General features: G+C 32.6%; 1 protein-coding gene across 4 annotated transcripts; it reads right to left on the reverse strand.

Annotated features, from left to right (window-relative positions):
* Positions 1 to 12,990: 12,990 nt before the first annotated feature.
* Positions 12,991 to 17,519, reverse strand: LOC130718251 (probable LRR receptor-like serine/threonine-protein kinase At4g29180). Of its 4 annotated transcripts, none has more exons than XR_009012549.1 (4): positions 17,148 to 17,519; positions 16,228 to 16,780; positions 14,148 to 16,130; positions 12,991 to 13,633 (listed from the first exon to the last, which is right to left on the reverse strand). XR_009012549.1 is itself a non-coding variant. In XM_057568785.1 (2 exons), exon 1 carries the CDS (start codon positions 15,102 to 15,104, stop codon positions 14,382 to 14,384), a length of 723 nt encoding a protein of 240 aa, XP_057424768.1. In that variant the 5' UTR covers positions 15,105 to 15,420; the 3' UTR covers positions 12,991 to 13,633; positions 14,148 to 14,381. The 4 variants fall into 4 exon arrangements, 1 of the variants encoding a protein (XP_057424768.1); XR_009012550.1 differs by having other exon boundaries at positions 17,144 to 17,519; XR_009012551.1 differs by having other exon boundaries at positions 17,086 to 17,519.
* Between the last annotated feature and the right edge of the window lie 1,519 nt (positions 17,520 to 19,038).

Here is a 19,038-nt window from a genome sequence, read left to right on the forward strand (position 1 = left end):
TGACTCTATCAGGTCCTTTGTTATATTTTATAGCATTCGACTTATTGCAGTACTCAACATTGATGTGTCCTTGATAGCGCATAAGCAAGACCGGGTTATAAGGAACCACAAAACCATTATCGAGAGGAACTCCTTTCTTCAAAATTGTAATCCCAGTTCTTCTTCTTTTATAAATTGGATAACCATCATCATCAACTGTTGTGCAATTCTGAATTTTTTTTTGAAAAGTGTTTAGAACACTTTCCATCGACCATGCAAACTGACTTAGGGTCAACAACACCACATGGACCATGCATCATGTATGATGATACTGCCTTGTATAAATTTGGATAAACTTTAGGATCAGGAAGCTCTGCAGAAACATGTTTGTCTATATCCTCAATTTTTTTAATTTTGTGTTGAGGTTGAAGCCACAAAAGTATGTGTGGGGGGCATCTTCTTCTATGAGAGGATTAAAAAGAACCTTTGTAGCTCCATAAACATTTTGGAGACTTGTCTTACCTGTAACATAAAAATTATGAATGTTTTCAAAAAATTTGTCACTGCACTTTAATTATTTGACACCAGATGAAACTTTAAAACACCTTTAAAGGGCTTTACTTTGACACAACTCACAACAACAACAGCATTGGTTGCATCAACAGATCCAAGATAACCAACGACCTCATCAACATACTTTCCAAAAAAGGTGCATTCAACTCGAGCCCTATTAAGACGCATGAGAAATTATAAAACCGTAAAAACTTAATAATTAAAGATGTATAAAATTTGAATAAGCTTTGAACATTGGGTGTACCCATCTTGGTCAAGTTCAATAGTAATTCTTTTCTGCTTCCCACCATCTTTTTCGAATTCTTGTTCAGCACTTGCACCAGTGAGAATTCCAATCACATATGCAAAATCTTAGAAACATTAATCCAAAACCCAGAACAGTAATTTAAAAATGAAAAGGTACAAAAAGAGTATATACCAATAAGAAAATACGTATGAAGATCCTTGAACATTATATCAGATATTGGCACAAAATTGTACAGGCTTAAGTTGATGGCCTTGTTGGGAACCAAACGCACAGATATATGAATATCAAAGTTGATCTTGAATGGATGTGAGGTTGGTCGGAAATCACGACCGCTTTCACCAACACCAAAGAACGAAATCTGATATACATGTCCTTCACTTAGCAAAGATTGGAATCGGTATATCAGAGTCTTCCTAACCGAAGCATGAATCTTAACACCCTGAAATTCAATAAAAGGAGAACATAAGCAATTTATAGTATAAGCAAAAGAACGTAAAACATTGTGTTTATGTGAAAAAGTGATTTACCTTGTCATCCATAAGAATCATGTCCTTGGAAAATGGAAGCTTGGATCCATATAAGCTCGGACTAAGCCACAAACGGTTCACCTTTGCAACAATAGACCAGTTCTCTTTGGAGGCATCGATGATGGCGAGGTCGTCGATTGCCATTAGAACACAGTTTATTTCAAAGCTAATAGTTGGTGGGAATAAATGATGAAGTTGAAGAATACCATGAGGTGTTTATATAGGAATTTGAGAATTAGGGTTACTGGTATATTCATCTTAAAAAGGAAAAAAGAAAAAATAACGACTGATGTTTATTTGAAATATGCGTAATCAAAGCTTCATCTTCATTCTTGACTTTTTTGTAACGAATAAACGCAAGGCCCTTTAAAATGACGGTTCATGGTGGAACGAAAAATATCAAATTAATGTGTAGATGCAAACCTTTCATGTAAACCTTTCATTAGAATTCTTGACTTTGTGAGAGTATTAAAACCAATTTGTTGACTACTTTAATCGCTGATTTTGCTAACCTTTAAGAGTATTAAAACTGATTTTAATTCTTGACTTTTTGTAAGAGTATTGAAACCAATTTATTGACTTTTTTGTAAACAGTAATAACACCAATTAAATTCACCAAATGCCTTGCGTGAACTACTCAATCTGATTCCCTATTAAAGGAAAATAGGGAATGCAATTAATTAGGGGAGGTATTCGAATTTTTTTGAAATAATACAGTATTTAAAAAATTAGAGTATTTATAGAAAATTACGCTTAAGCAAGAAAATAGCTGATTGTTGTTTTTACAATGTAATTAGCATTAAATGTATATTTGAACGGATTCAAATTTTCCATTCTTACACATAATTCGAATTTTCCATGCAATTAATTAGGAGTCATATAACTATAAAAACTAAATCATCATTCTTTGAATAATGGGCCTCCATTAAAAAATTGAAATAAAATTGGGCTTCTAGTATTTTGGTCCAAAACAATCATAAGGTGACACTTGTCCTGTAAAGAGGGGGGGTGGTTAAGAGTAATTCTTGGAGTGCCAAGTCATGGAAGTGGGGCTCACAACCTTCCTCTTTTCTAAAGTATATAGATATAGATATCTTGCATAATTTATCTTTGAATAATTAAAAAAAAGGGAAATTTATGAATAACTATTTGAATGGACCACAATAAATATATTAATTTGATGAGATTGTATAGACCTCACAATGTTAACATTTGAATAGTAATAAGAATCAAGTTTTTAAGGAATGCATTATATTGAAATTGAAATGAGATAAACATAACAATGACAACAACATGAACCCTTATTAGAAGTTGTAGTCCATGATTAATGATAAAAACTTCATAACCGATCTTGTTGTTAATCAAGCATATTTGAGCTATAGAACCTACAAAGGGAAATTTTTATATAAGAGTAATAATCAGTAATCGATACAAATATAAACTATGTATAATTTGAAAAATTTAAACAAACCTTATAGAAACTACAAAGTAACAAATAGGCCAGAGGAAAAGAAATTTAGACCGTATGTAGGGAGAAGAATGATAAATAAATAAGGTAATGTGAATATATCAATATTAGGATTCCTAATCTACGAAATTTATGTTGTTCCAACTTATTTTGATTATAAAATAAAACTCTTCACAATTATTATTTGGACTTTATTCAAATATTAATCATATTTTTACCATTAAAACGTGGATTTTCTCCCAAAAATAGGATTGGAAAAAAATGACTTTTCATAATTTGTTATAAAGAAAATTAAAGGTAACACTGAATACTGGTTGATCAATAGTAGAGCATATCTTGCATAATTTATCTTAGAATTATTAAAAAAAATGAAATTTATGTATGCTTGATTGATTTAATTCCATAATAGATGCAACAATTTGATTACTTAAAATTAGAATTTTAAAAAAAAATTGATTGAATAATCCTTCCCTGATATTCATTTAAAAAATTCTTTAAAAATCATTAAACAACAATTAATGAGTTATTTCAAGATTATTTGAATGCTTGAGAATGATGGGACACAAAACTAAAATCAAGGAGAAATTAATCTGACCAAAAATTATTCAAAATGAATTAGAGCTTGACACTTGTCAACTAAAGAGGAGGGTGGGTGAGAGTGAACCTGAGAGTGCCAACTCATCTAAGTGGGTCTCACAGAGTTCTTCTTTTCTATAGTATATAGATATGATAGTCAAAATAAGTTAAATCATAATCATAATTGATGACAATATTTTTTATAGTTTTTTTTTACGGTCATTTTTTTTAGTTATGAATTGACTACATTATGAACACTTTCCTAAATAATTTTATCACCCAGAATATCACTGCAAGATTAATCAAGAGATGATGAATATAAATAGGTAAAGCCCGATACAAATTGATAGCTATATTCTATTGACAAAATAAAAGGCGGCCATGTTCTAGACTTTTTTAATATTTTTAGATTTTAAATTTTAAATTACTTTTCAGCACATGAGTATGAATTTGAAAGGCACATGTCCAAAATAACTTCTAATTAGAGCTTATATATATTGTATAGTGACCATGGGGTCCCTATCTTGTTAGGTCCCATTACAATTTTAACAATTATTAGTAATTGTGTTTTATATAAACAAATTTAATTTTTGCAAGAAAAAAATTAATAAATAAAACATATAATATAAAACTAATAAAATGTTGTAAAATATTTCATTGTCTCATTCCTTGTGTTTCAGGTTCTATTAAAACTTTAGGTTATTTTCCAATTACCTATTAAATGTGATCAATATTTTGGTAGGAAATATTTGTCATTTTTAATCATTCAAATTATTTGTAGGAAAAATATTACTCCTATATCTTACTTAAACTTTAAAAATATAAATGGGAGAATATAAAATTATGAATTAGACATTTAATTAAAGTAAACTATTTTTCAATTTGAATAAGCATGCATGATTGAGGTCATTCATGTACCATTTTTTTTCTTCAAGTTGTTGGGCGTTTGGTTTAAAACACCCAAAAAAGCGAATACCTATCATTGGTTACAATTTCCTTATCCTACGGTATTCATCCTTGTTTTCTGCAAAAACTAATTTTAATTGATGGAAATTAAAATTCTTGTGTTGTTTCTTCCAAAAAAAAAAGTGAATCTGGATATACAATAAAAATAATTTAAATAGTCATATTTTATAATTGCAAAAGAAAAAAAGTAAAAAACACTGGCAGTGAATAAAACAAAACAACTATAACTGTACGGTTGCATGTGGTATAAGATCAGAAATAACAAACTTTTGAACCAAAGACATATTTTAAGAAGAATGATGAAAAAAAAGATATACAACATTGTGCATTAGAAAAACCTTTGCTCATTGCATGTTAAAGGGAAAAAATGAGCAACGAAGAGAATTTGTTCTTCATGTTATGAGAGAAAAATATATATACAATCATGTATTAAATATGATAAAAAATTAAATAGGGTGATAAATAGTCATCTGTTGAAAAAATTTACTCAATAGAAGATAAACACCTAAATCTCTTCTCCTTCTTTTGGTATGACCCGTTTCTTTTCTTCCTCACACTATGTATTGCACACTTTTGTTCTTGACACAATTTATAACACTCTTATAAAAAAATTGATATCGTGGTCAATCTATAAAATATTTGTCTTAAGTTACTATAATTAAATTATATGTACACAATTTATAGCACCATAATAAAAAAAATAAAAAACTCATGGTCAATTTAAAAGATTTTATCTTAAATTACTATAATTAAAGAGACGAGAAGTTTATTTTGATAGAAAATCATGTTCATCTATTATCTATATCTAAGAAAAAGATTTTATCTAAAATTACTATAATTAAAGAGATGAGAAGTTTATTTTGATACAAAATCATGTTCATCTATTATCTATATCTAAAAAAGATTTTATTTTAAATTACTATAATTAAAGAGATGAGAAGTTTATTTTGATACAAAATCATGTTCATCATTAAAATTAATTAATACTCTAAAAATAAATCAAAAATAAATTAAGATAAAATCAAGAAATAAACAACCTAAATCCTAATCAAATCTAAAATTTTAAAATGTATTTTTTAGGAGAATTAACGTGAGAATGACACGTGGATTTTTTTTATGAGAATTAACGTAAGAATGACACGTCACTAAGAATTAACGTGAGAACGACACATCACTAAATCAACCTGATGAGAGTTCTTCTTTTCTAATATATATTGATATTGATATTGATATTGATTGATATTGATTGATTGATATTGATATTGATTAGACTTCCTTGCTTGAATTTTGCAAGTAATATGATACATGAGAAAAGGTCTTACTTGAATTTTGAAAGTAATATGAGAAAAGATATTGTATGTTAGATATTATTCTCTAATTTGGGATTCTAATATTACTTTTATTGCTATGATGCTATCAATCCATTTCACGAGTCATAACAGAATCTATGTATGTTGATTCAGAGGAACACACAAACACTTTAGAAATCATATTATCATATCAGAATAAAACATGCAAAATAATCCCAAATCAAAGAATACAACATGTATCAGAATCTGAATCGGAATTTTTTTTTATAAGCATCTGAATCGGAAAATAAGAGTACATTAGGAGGATTGGATGCAGAACCTGGAGTAATAAGAGAAATCATAATTGGAACCTGGAAAGTAAGACTGGGCCTGCGACCCTCACCAACACTGATTCTTTTACTACGAAGAGGAACCTGATAGATAAGATTATTGATATGAAATTAAATATACGTTTACACTTTACATAACAAACATTGAGAGACAATGAATATAATTGTAACACACTCTAAACCCCGCATAAATATTATAGCTTAAATCAGAGTAAAATGCATAACACTGAGGGTGTCACACTTATTCTCCAAAACCATAAATGAAAACACCCCGTCATGCTCGTAATAAATATATAAATTTCAAACTTTAGTGTCATAACATCATATGCATAGCACAACAGATTTATTTTTCAACTTCAAAATTAAACATAATCCAAGAATAAATAAAGAGAGGTCACAAAATAACTCTTAACATCAAGGTACAAACTAAGCGTTTCCCCGGTGTTACATAACAGAGCATGACTCCCCTAACTAAACCATAAATGAAAGACTATAGCTCCTCTAACTAACCCTCGCGAGAAGCTCCACTATCTTCGGTACCTGAGCGATGTCGCATAGAACATCATTCCAACAGAAGGGTGAGAACTCATATCATATAGATAAGCATAATAATAAATAATGTAAAAACTTAACTATTCCATATAAATTCTTCACACTTCACTAACAAATAATAAATTATGTAATTTAATATAATCAATCAATCTCACAGTTATGACAATACTCCATAATTCATAGCATCAAGTAAGCAAATATTATTGTCTCCAATTACCACAACATCAAATCTCAAAAAATATCACAATTATCATTAATTAGCATCAACAACACCCTAACACATATGACTCAAGTGAGACCCGTGCAAATGCCTTTGATACCAAAGTTGTTATCCTTAGCGGTATCACCGCGTCCTCTCCAGACAGATAACCACCAATAAAACCCTCGCTCTAGGCTTTCAAAACCACTCCAGTTTTGGGACAAGTCACTAGCCTCCACGAGAACTAACAAACATTGCATCTTGGCAACTATGCAATGTATTGTGCAAAACTCAACTAACATATGCATATTCAGACCATCTCCAAGTCTTAATTTTTTAGCATATTAATCACCAGTTCAACCATACGAAATCATCACCAATTTTGCAAAACATAGCTTTCATGTTATCAATTGCACAATTTGCAGTCACAGTAACTTAGCAACTCAACACATAACATCAATTCAGAAAAACAACACCAAAACAATAAACTATTAAACAGATATAAATTAAATATAATTCATATTTAACAGGTTCTGAAATTAATTATACAAAACTTGATTTTCTCTCAATTTTCCAAAAACTCGCGACATGCTCATGCTCGCCATCTTGCGACATCTCACTGCGCTACTAGCCACGTCGCGACATCTCCCTGCGCATCTCGCCATGTGCGAAATATCGCGACATCTCCCTGCGCATCTCGCCATGTGCGAAATCTCGCGACATCTCCCTGCGCAACTCGCCATGTCGCGACATCTCTCTACGCAACTTTGGCGAATTTTAAAATAAATGAAATACACTCAGAAAATCCAATATTTTTATCATGGTTTCGTATACACATTTTGTAAATCCCTGTAAATTTTAAGTTTAAATTCAAAGTACAAAATTCAGGAAAAATCTAACACTAATAGATGTTCGTGAGAAATGAGACAGCTTAATCTATCCTCACTAATACGCAGATTACTTGAGCTACAGACGTCGGATTGACGTGAAACCAGCGGAAAAAGTTTCATAACAGAAAGAGATACAACTTTTATGAAGACTACTTCTTCAAATTCGGTCATTAACACAGCTCGAAAAAGGGTTCAAGAGCTCGTAAATTTCTACAGCCTCATACGCGTTACCCCCTCTTTTCCACCCACAATTCATAACCCTAAATTCAAACTATCCACCTTCAGTTTAGAAAAAATTGCATCCTAGGGTTCCTAAATCATGCTTTCTATCATTATCCACTATCATACCAATCCAAAGAACATGAATTCAAACCCTTACCTCTTGAAGATCAAATTCTAGGTGTTCTTCTCTTTTCTCCCCTTCTCTCTTTCACGCTTCTTTTCTTCTGCTCTGCTAACTCCTCCAATTTTCAAATTCCGATTTCTCTCTTTCTATTTCACTCCTAACCCTAAAATAGTCTTATTATGGGCCCCACTTCCAACTACTCACTTAATTATCTAATAAAATCACTTAATCACCTTATTATATAATAAAATCTCATAATCACCTATTTATTCAAATCACTATATAACCTAATACTAATTAAAATTAATTAATAAATAATCTACTAATCGGAAAATGAGGTGTTACAATAATCAAATAGGAAATGCATACTGATATTGATCAAACATCATATATTACAATGAGAATCAAACGTTAATCAATAATAAAGAAATAAGAGAAAGGGTTTAGATGAAATTTGGGTTGAACCGCGCTATGCGCTGTCCTTAGAGAGAAAACGCCCCAACTGCACTGGGTAGAATGAGAACTTAAATGCGCTCATCTCCCAAGATACGTCAACCTGCCAGACCAATCATGTGCAGTGAAAGATCCCCGAAATGATGAACAAATATGTGCTCTAAAGAAAACTTCATAAAAAACTAGTAAAAAAGAGAAAAAGCTAAGTATCCAAAAGATGAAGGGGAAAAGGTTTTGTTCCGTAACTCGTCTACCCCAACTTGACAAAGTGTCACATGTAAAATAAAAATTGGCAATATGAAGTCCAGCAAGTTTGTAACTATCAACAACTAAATAGGATCTGACCCATTTGAAGCAAGTATTATGTGGGCTAAAAAATAGAAAAACAAGTAACTTCATGATACTTTTTTAACAAGAAAACAATCAGAAAAGAATATAATATTAATTAAAATATAAGAAAATAAAATAGTAGTTAAAATAAAAATATATCACATATATTTGAAGAAGAATCTCCTTGCGACGGTGAGAAAGGAATCGCGATGGTGAGAAAGGAATCGCGAAAGAAGAATTCAACAGAACCTCCTTGCTACGGTGAGAAAGGAACCGCAAAAGAAGAATTAAAATCCTGTGCGCAGAAGAGGAATCCCACCACTGCTGCGTCTCAAAGCGATTTTTAAGAATATTGAACTTCAAATCGAAATTGATTCTGAAATGCTCACTCTCTCGAAATGAATCTTAGCGAAATTAAACTTGAAAACGAAATTGAAATTGAAATTGAAATTGAAATTGAAAATGAAGCCTAAGTGAGAAGAGGAATCGATGGAGGGACTCTTATCACAGTGGTGAGAAGAAGAATCGATGAATATGAGGCTAGGTATCACAGTGTCTGTGCAAAAGAGATGGAGAACTGGAGAAGAATCGATGAATATGAGGCTAGGTATCGAAGAAGAATCTGAATGAGGGTTTGAAATTGTTTAGTGTGAAGAAGGTAGAAGAATGAAAATCTTCATTTGCAAGGGAAGGAGCGCGCACACAATAAGTGAGGTCGCGAAAAAAAGAGTAAAGTATGGCGGCTAAAACCCCTAATATGTAAAGGAAACCGACATACTTATATTATACATTACGGCGGGTGGCCCAACCGCCCTAATATACACATGATTACGTCGGTTTAGGAAACCGCCACAATAAAATCGCCGCTATTTACAACGTTTGAAGTAAAAAATCTTTTTTTAATTAATTTGAATTTTAAACTAAAAAGTTGTGAAATAAAATATATGAGAAGTAATTTTTTTTTGTTAAATGAATAAAAGAGAAAATTTTATTTCGAAAGGTAGAAGATATAGTATTAAGGCTGTCAATTTTTATTTTTAAATTAAATTCTTAAATCTTTTATAGACTGACAACCAAAGTTCTTTAAAAAAAAAAGACAACCTAATTCAATTCCTATCTAGTCTTTGGTTGTTCAACAACCTCTTTTTTTATATATAGGAATGTGTTATTGGTTTTTTGTTTTGGAGGGAATTTGGATGATATGGGGGTGCCACGTGACAGAACATTCTATAAAAAAAGCTTTCTTTTAGTATATTACTAGTTGAATTACCCCTGCGAGGCACGGGTGACTTTTGTTATATGCAATTTTATTTTTGTACTGTTGTAGCCAATTTGTTTGAAATATACATCCAAAGTTGATATTTTTGTTTGGATCTGTACTGATTATCCTATTTTCAATATTTTCAGGTTGTGTATTTATTCACCATAATTTTGTACTTATTTAAATAGAAAAAAAATTTAAGATTTTTAAAATTTAAAAAAATTAATTCACTTTACTTTTGAATTGAAAATTTATTTTTAGTGTTGTGTTGGATTAATTGTTAGATATTAGGAACGGGAAAAAACCCACGGATATAGGACTTGCGACTTGAGTATTTGACAATTGTTTGTTCCATTCTTCTCTACATCCAAATCCTCCTTTCACCCTAATGACATATCCACAACTTGAGCGGAATTTACCTTATTTTACTTGGTTTCTAACTTATACATTTAACTTTAAAATAGTTTCTGAAAAATAATTTTCTCTTTATTTTGTCGTGAAAATTTTGTTTGATTTGTATTAGTCACTATTTGACATTTTTTTATTTTTAGCCAACAACTCACATGACAATTTTATAAGTTTTCACGTGTAACTTTTACATCAATTATTTAAAATTTTCTCTAATCATTTTTTGGTCTTTGTTCTTGACCCAGTGACCTCTCCTTCCCAACCTCCATCTCCTTCTCCTCCTCATTACTAGGAGCCCCAGCAGTCATTCCTCATCTCATCGTCGTTCACCATCATCGTTTTATTCAGACGCTCCTTACCGTTCATCATCATCACTTTAACGTTTATTTGTGGACTTCACAAAAATATATTCTTTGTTAAATGTTGTGAAAACTAACACAGTCACACATGCACTTTACTTTCCAACTTTGTGTATGTTTTAATTGTTTTGACGTTTAATGACTGCCAATTTTATAATTACAGACAGAATTTTACCGCTACCAATGTTATTTTTTCAGTGAAGAATTAAAATAAACTTGCTTACAAACTAATTTAATTAACTAATAACAAATTATAGATTTTCTATTGCTTAATATCTTCATATATATGCGTCCGGTGGAGATGTGTGCGACAGAATTTTGGAGACACAATCCTCCGACAATGTTTCTATGGTGGATCCAGTTTCATTTGATGTTTGGAGCTTGGTGCTTTGGCTTTTAAAGAAAAAAAAATGGAATATGATCAAGGGAGGTTTTTTCCGCTTAACATAGGCAAATTTGATAGGTGTCATTGTTGGACTTTGACATGTTCTGTGACTGTAGACTGTAGGTATGCTGACTTGTCGTGGAACAAGTTGAAAGAAAATCTACTATAGCAATAGATAAGGTGGCTTATAAGGTGCAAGTGTACTCTATATCTTGAACCATACAAGATCAGAAAAGAGAAAAGTAGATAACAATAATGCTTGTTCTCTACATCATTTTCATGTTCTAAGCATGAAGAAAGAGAAAAAAGTATATGATAAATATAATATGTAGTGTGGATTGACATGAATATATGATTATACCCGTGCGATGCACAAGGTTTAATTTATGATTTATTTGCTTAGAAAAATAATTTTATGTGAATGATGCACGTTATATAATAAAAAGGCTTAAATGCACTTTTGGACCCCCAAGTTTATATTTTTTGCGATTGTTGACCCTGATATTATTTTTCTACGAATTGAGACCCTAATCTTTTAAAATGTTGCACCGTTTACCCTTCTGTCCAAATCCGTCAAAAACTTGACAGAACCCACTTACCTGGCTTTCCGACGGAAGGGTAAACGGTGCAACGTTTTGAAAGATTAGGGTCTCCATTCACACTAAAAATAAGATCATGGTCAACAATCGCAAAAAATGTAAACTTGAGGGTCCAAAAGTGCATTTAAGCCATTTTTTTTAAATCCCCCTTTGATCCACGTGGAAGGCCATATCAGCGTGTTCCGTCAAGTTTTTGACGGATTTGGACGGAAGGGTAAACGGTGCAGCGTTTTAAAAGAATATGGTTCCCATTCATAGAAAAAAAGATAAGGGTTGACAATCGCAAAAAGTTAAAACATGAGGGTCCAAAAATGCATTTAAGCCTATAATAAACATAATTAATGCGATTGGAATTGATAACACAAGAACTTAACCATGTCAAAAGTTAATGTTCTAATACATGTTAAAAGTAATTTTTAAATTAATTATATTTTATATACAAATTTAGATATATAATAATATTTAAAGTATGTAAATTGTAAATTATTTGTTGATTTTAATGGAGTTTTTCTAATAATTATTATTACTTTTATATTATAATAACAACATTACTTTTATTGTTAGATACTGCACATCATTTTCCACTATGAAAATAGTTTCATTGCTATTATGCATGAGATATCAAAAGAACTTTACACATCATGCAAGTGTAAGCCTAACTAAGCCAACATGATAATGCAAATAGACAAATAAAAGAGATTGCCCCAGTAAAAGTAAGAAGAAAATCATGGAAAAGCGATAGAGGAGAACAACTACTATAGGAAATTCGTACCCGTCTTTAAGCGAGAATCCAGGAGAGATACAAGAAGAACGATACAATTGTAAGAATAGCATGGAATAGGTACGAGAGGACGAGTTGGGGCTATGGCATTTTCGTTGTTGGGATGAGCATTTGAGGTGATCACTACAGAAAATGGTGGATGAGATTTTAAAGTTCACAACTGGAAAACGTAGATGTACGAAACCCCTACAATCGACTAAGGGCTAACATTGGCTACAAGCCCAAACCCAAACGAAATTGGGACAAAAAAAAGTGTCCCATAAACAGTGAAATCAGAACTTTCAATTAAAGGTTAGGAGACCGGAAAAAATAGATCACATGATTGATAAAACGTTAGTGTTTGACATGGGAGACCTATGTAAACCTCTTATTTAGTCCTTATAAATAAAACCGTACATAGTAAGTAATGAAGTTATGATAAGAAAATGAATAGCATAACATGCAACATATAATGTAGCATTAGTCTCAAATCTCAATAATGAACTACTATAGTCAATTGTTAAATATACATCACTTTTCTATCTTAACACACTTTAACCCCTTAGTTTAAGAAGTTTGTGCTATAGAATATTTTGTTGCATCAAAATAATCAAGATTATGATTTGAGACCTTTTTCATAGCAATAACTCAAGCACCATCCCAAAGAGTAACAACCATGAGATCCCTGGAAAATGTCCAATTTAATTACTCCAATAACTTACATTTGACTGATTGATTTTACAACTACTTCTCCATATATTTACAAAGTTCAGCCATAGTAACATTAGATGCCGAACCCAAAACCCTATGCCGAGCCTCATCTCTCAAACAGGCTGGATCACTTGCCGGTCTCTAAACAAATGCAGCTCAGATTCGTGTTGCTCCCTGAATAAATGACCTTCAGTAGAAGCTAAGTGAAGCAATGTTTTATAAGTTGAATTCATAAAACATGAGAGTCAGTGATCAGTACAAACACACAACGACTCATCAAACCCCTAAGAGCACTTATATGAAAGAAAATGCATACCAAGAAACTTTGTATGATTCTTTAAGGGTGCAATGATTCTCTTGAACTGAACCTGTTGCAAATTAACAATGGTCAATGATAGGGGTTACCTGCAAAACAGAAACCATAAAAAGAAGCAAGAGTGAAAGTCTGAAATCAACAATGGTAAAGATTGAACCTGCCAATGAACCTGAAACAATTATAACTAAAATATCTTTTGTTCTGATTCATTTTGTAAGAGATAAAACACCATAGGACAAAAGTTCACTTAAAAATACACTTCATTGGTTGAAAACTAAAAACAAATAGAAGAACCAAGATCCAAAACTCCACTCAATCTGACCGCAATGGCAAAAATAGTGGGCAAGTGTCACTGCGATTTTGCCTGGAGTAAATACACTATTAATCTCTGAAATACTTAAATACAATTTTACTGATTTCAAACTAAACACAAACAAAAGAACCAATATCCAAACCAAAAATTAAATAGAGAAAATAGTGATAAGACAACATAGGTCCATTCAAATTGCTTGAGCTCAAATTCCTATAAAAATAAATGACTTTCTTCTAAAATTGAATTTCATGATGTCAAATTATTGCCAATGTTATGCAGAGATTACTCACAGTGATATGATTATGGCAGGAAGTGAAGTGCTATAGTTGCGTTTTAAGCCCTCCCACTTGTAGTTCTCTGGCTCAAAAGGATCACCTACCCAATTTCTTTGGATTCTATAACTTTCTTTTATGGACATCACATCATCAACTGTGTTTAAATATGGTTGAAATCACATAAAAATGAATAATCATTCAAACTGAAAAGATTTGTAATACTTTGGCAAGGTTGCACCAAAGTGTGTCTTATTCAATTGCTAGCTTGGTAGGCAGTTTAGCCAAGAGAAAAATTGATGGCATGCCATCTTGTTCAAATGTTGGAAGTTCATCCCGTTGTCTTACTACATAAATCTCAACTGCATTAAGAATAGGTGGAAGGGTTGAATCTTCTGTTTTGTGTATAGAAATTCTATGTTTACTCGCCACCAAGGGTTTTGAATTAGAAAGAGTGGTTGCATGCAAGTATTGTGGTACAAATGATTCAACTAAAGGAGATCCATTCCAGGATATATTGAATTTCCTGGGTTGGTTTTTGTGAAGATCGTCCACTTCAGCAAAGTACAAGTAGACATAAAATTCCCAACTTGGTTCATCTGGGGTCCATGAAAATTCCAAAGTATCACTGCCATTTCTTGGTCTAGCAGCAGTTCTGATGACTTCAAATGGAGCTCTATAGCCATCACCATTGACATTTATCTTGTAAGAAGTGCTGACCGATTCCCAGGTAGAGGAATTGTAAGGGAACCAAATTCTATCATAAATATCATCTTCATATCTACCATTTCCATTGGTTGACCCCATGTCCCATCTTTTATATAGCAAAAGTGAAGCAGATTCCCCAAAGTCAGTATTATAAATTGAACTACTAAGTGGTCTAAGTTCCAATCCTGAGATAAATGGAGTTCCAGTTCCCTTGTTCACCACACAAACACTTGTCACCTGTGACTCTGCCTTGCTGATTGTTTCCATTGAGTTTAAAATGAGGAATTGATTAGAACAAAAATCAATATATAAAAAAAAAGGAACCTAAGAAAATCAATATCTATGTGAAACGTTATATCCTATCCCCATGACTCAATTACTGGATAAATCAAAGAAGAAGAAACGAGGTTTTTTGAAAAACTAAATAGCAGAGAACTTACATGCTTGATTGTTAAAACCAAAGGTTTTTCCAGTTTTACTAAAGTGAATCTCAATAAGCTTTCTCTAAAAGAGCTGGAACTAATCAAGAAATTCCGGGAAGAGATGGGACTGCAATTGGAACTAATGCTCTAGGTTCACAATCCTACATAGATGATGAACATATACTTTTTAAGTCTCTCCAACTACATGAATGCTTTTGAAGCAACAACCACAATAAAAGTGGTAAAAGGTTATAGTAAAAACATATTACATAAGTAGGACTGCTTTCCAAAACTTATATAGGTAACAAAACATAGAAACCTAAAATCACTGCATTATTTATCTAGCTTATGAAGTGTGACTTAGACATTGTTGATATTCACTCAACCCATTATTTTCAATCCTTGGGTTATAAGGCTAAAGGAAAAAAATGGTCTCTACCAGGATTTGTTATATGGTTTAAAGGTCCAACCTTTGTCAGCAAACTTAAAGTATTAGATCTTAGCTTGCACTGCAATACAATGACATCAAATTCCAAATCCAATTTATTCAAGTAAATTTCATGAAAACTAATTCCACAGTGCACCAAATAGAAATTTAGTCATTGATAAATCCCAAAATTTGGCGAACAATTTGATATGCTTCATGTGATGGATAAAACAAAGGAGCACATACTGATCAAACCAAGCAAATGGATGTCAATGAAATTCTATCATGAGAGAGAGAGAGAGCTAACCCAAAAATTAGAAAATCAGAAAGTTTACAAAAACATCACAACCTTTGTCAGCAAACTTAAAGTATTAGATCTTAGCTTGCACGGCAATACAATGACATCAAATTCCAAATCCAATTTATTCAAGCTTTTGATAACCCCTGCATAACCAAAGAATTAGATCAGAAACAAAGGTAGTCTAGCCACTTGATAAAAATAAACTAATTAACAACATCAGATATTGTAGCCTATACTCACCTCATAGTATCATGTCGTATGTAAATCACAGCCACCAAATATTTGCTCCCTGTTGAACCTGATGATGACAAAATAAAAGATAATCATGAAGCATCGGAGCTAATTTCGTCCCAATAATGAGAAAAAAAGAGAAAGAAAAGAGTACGTGAGGAATAAAAGAGAGACCAATGCCTTTAAAGCCAGAACGGAAAATCCATGTAAAGAACAAATCAGAGACATTTGTCCTTTTATTCCAAATGTGTCTAAATTGCATCAAAACAAAAGCAAGAAGCAGTCTGAAGCAACTACATTAAAGAACTACACCTTCAATTTTTACGAAGCTCAAGCAAGGAAATGTTGTATTTTTAGATATCCATATGATGTCTTGTTACGAATTTGTAATCAAAACCAATAATATGTCCAAAGTTTCTTCCTTCATGGAAACAATCCTTTTCAAAACTACACCCTACAACCAACCACCAAAACAAAAAATAAAGAAGAACCACAAAACACTCCCACTATCATGAGCACCAATGCACCTCTTGGCTATCAAATCCATTTCTTCTGTTCTAATCTGAAAAAAAATAATCAAATAAAAAGGTCTCAAAATAAAAATTTGGGATAAAATTAATCTTGACCAGCTATGACTCTATATCATATCATTGAATAACATGGAAAATGTAAACCTAAAATCCAAAAAGAAAAAAATATATACATGGACTTCAAGTCTAAACATGCTCTCTATCAGAAAATCCCTTTCCCCAAAACCTGCTGTATAAGACTATTTTTTAGAAATAATATTTAATAAATAAAACCATAAAGTAGCATTCATATTTGAATCAGGTGAAGAAAGTAACAACTGAAATTAACCACCAGTACATGCCATTGGAGTTCTGTAAAGAAGAACTTCCAGCTGGTTTTAGTAGCTTGAAGGTACCTACGGATTGTTACACTCGCAGCTATGGGTTAAAAGCCATGAAAACTGGCTGGATGATGAGAGCTACTACAGGAAGAGAATATGTCCTTAGGGATCGGGCATCGATGCACAAACGCTGGAACAGCTGGCCGGTGAGAGGGGTGAGCTCCTACATCTGTGACGGACGAAAAAAGGAGCAATAGGTTCAGTGGCGACGGCGGCGGCCGGAAACCACAGGAAGAGGCAAGTAGGTTTTGAGTAACCTAATTCCTAACCCTACATGAAGATTCAGATGAGATCCTCCACTGCAGCCCAAGAATGCAATAGGCCCAAAAGCAAGCAGACGGTACCAAAAAAATTAATGGCTCTCATGAACAGTGAAATTGCACCTTGCATTTTAAGTTAGTAGATAACCCCCTAACCAAAACCCCCATGTAGACCCAAACTTAGCCAAGGGACCTCATTAAAACTTTGCTAAGAATTGACCAAAAAAAAAAAAAAAAAAAAACTTTGCTAAGAAAAACGCAGTGGGAAAAAATCTAGTAAGAAAATAGAGTACTCAAACCCAAAGCAAGTCTACAGTAGCATAACTTTAGTCCCAACACATGTCTCAAAAAGCCCAAAACACCCTACAATGCCTTCACATTTATATATTATATCAAACAAACTTCCTGCAAAACAACTCTGTACCAGAAAGCAGAGTTTAGAAAAATATTGGCTTAATTGCACTTTTGGTGCTCCAACTTTATGCTTTATGCAAAAATCGTCCCCTAATTAAGAAATTAGCAAAACGAATCCCCAAAGTTATCCTCTGTTAACAAATTTGGTCCCTTTAGTATTTTTCATCAAAAAACTAACGGTCCGAGGGATTAAAATTGCAATTAAGTGGACCAAATGTAAAATTGGGGGACCAAAATTGCAGGTCACGATGGTGAAGAAGTTGAATTAATTGCACTTTTGGTCCCTCAACCCGTTAGATTTTGGATGGAAAACACTAAAGGGACCAAATGTGCTAACGGAAGGTAACTTCGGGGATGCTTTTTGCTAATTTCTTAGTTGGGGGACAATTTTAGTAAACAGGGCAAAGTTGGGGGACCAAAAGTGCAATTAAGCCAAAAATATTCTATATAAAAAAGTTCATCTAAATTTGTCTTATGTCATAGTTGCTTATAAATTAATTGTGATAGCTTATGTAAATAGCTAACGACTTACATATATAAAGTTATTTAGCTTATTTTAATAAATTGCTCATAGTAGCTCATATTTTGAGCTCAATTAATAAACTTCTTAAGATAACTTATGGTTGAATCTATCTATTTTTTTGCTACATCGGGAAACTAACAACAAAAGAAAGACTAAGAAATTGCAAAACAATCCCTTAGGATGATGATCTCTAACTCTGAAGGCGGTGTCTCCAAAAAGTACATGTCCATGGCTGGGGAAGACACGCCATTTCTGGCTAACCAGTCCGCCGGTTGATAACAATCTCTGCTGATAGCATAAAGGGATATTGTCCACCTTCTACCCATCATCTCTCGAATTTCATCAAGAATGGGAAAGACTTGACGAATATCATCATCTTCTAAAGCATACAACAACTCATAACAATCAACGTTGCATATCACATCTCACAATTCCCTCTCCCACGCAAACTGCAAGCCAATTCCCAAAGCTCTAGCCCTCGACAACAGCAATCTCCCCGCATCCTTGAAGCAGTAGAAACCGCAAACCCACTGCCCTTGAGTATCACATATTATTGGATTAATCCACAAGACCCCATGTGTTTAGTCACCGGATTGAAGCTCTGATCGACGCAGAGGCTGACCTTCCCTGCCGGGGGCGAATGCCAACAACGAGCCATCCAAAACCCATCATCTCCTCCATCGTTCCCATCCATAAAACTCACAATTTCATCA

Source organism: Lotus japonicus, chromosome 5 (genome assembly GCF_012489685.1).
Source record: "Lotus japonicus ecotype B-129 chromosome 5, LjGifu_v1.2".
Lineage (NCBI taxonomy): Eukaryota > Viridiplantae > Streptophyta > Magnoliopsida > Fabales > Fabaceae > Lotus > Lotus japonicus.

Coding starts and splice junctions, on each gene's coding strand:
- LOC130718251 (XM_057568785.1), bottom strand. CDS start 15,104: ATGGAAACAATCAGCAAGGCAGAGTCACAGGTGACAAGTGTTTGTGTG.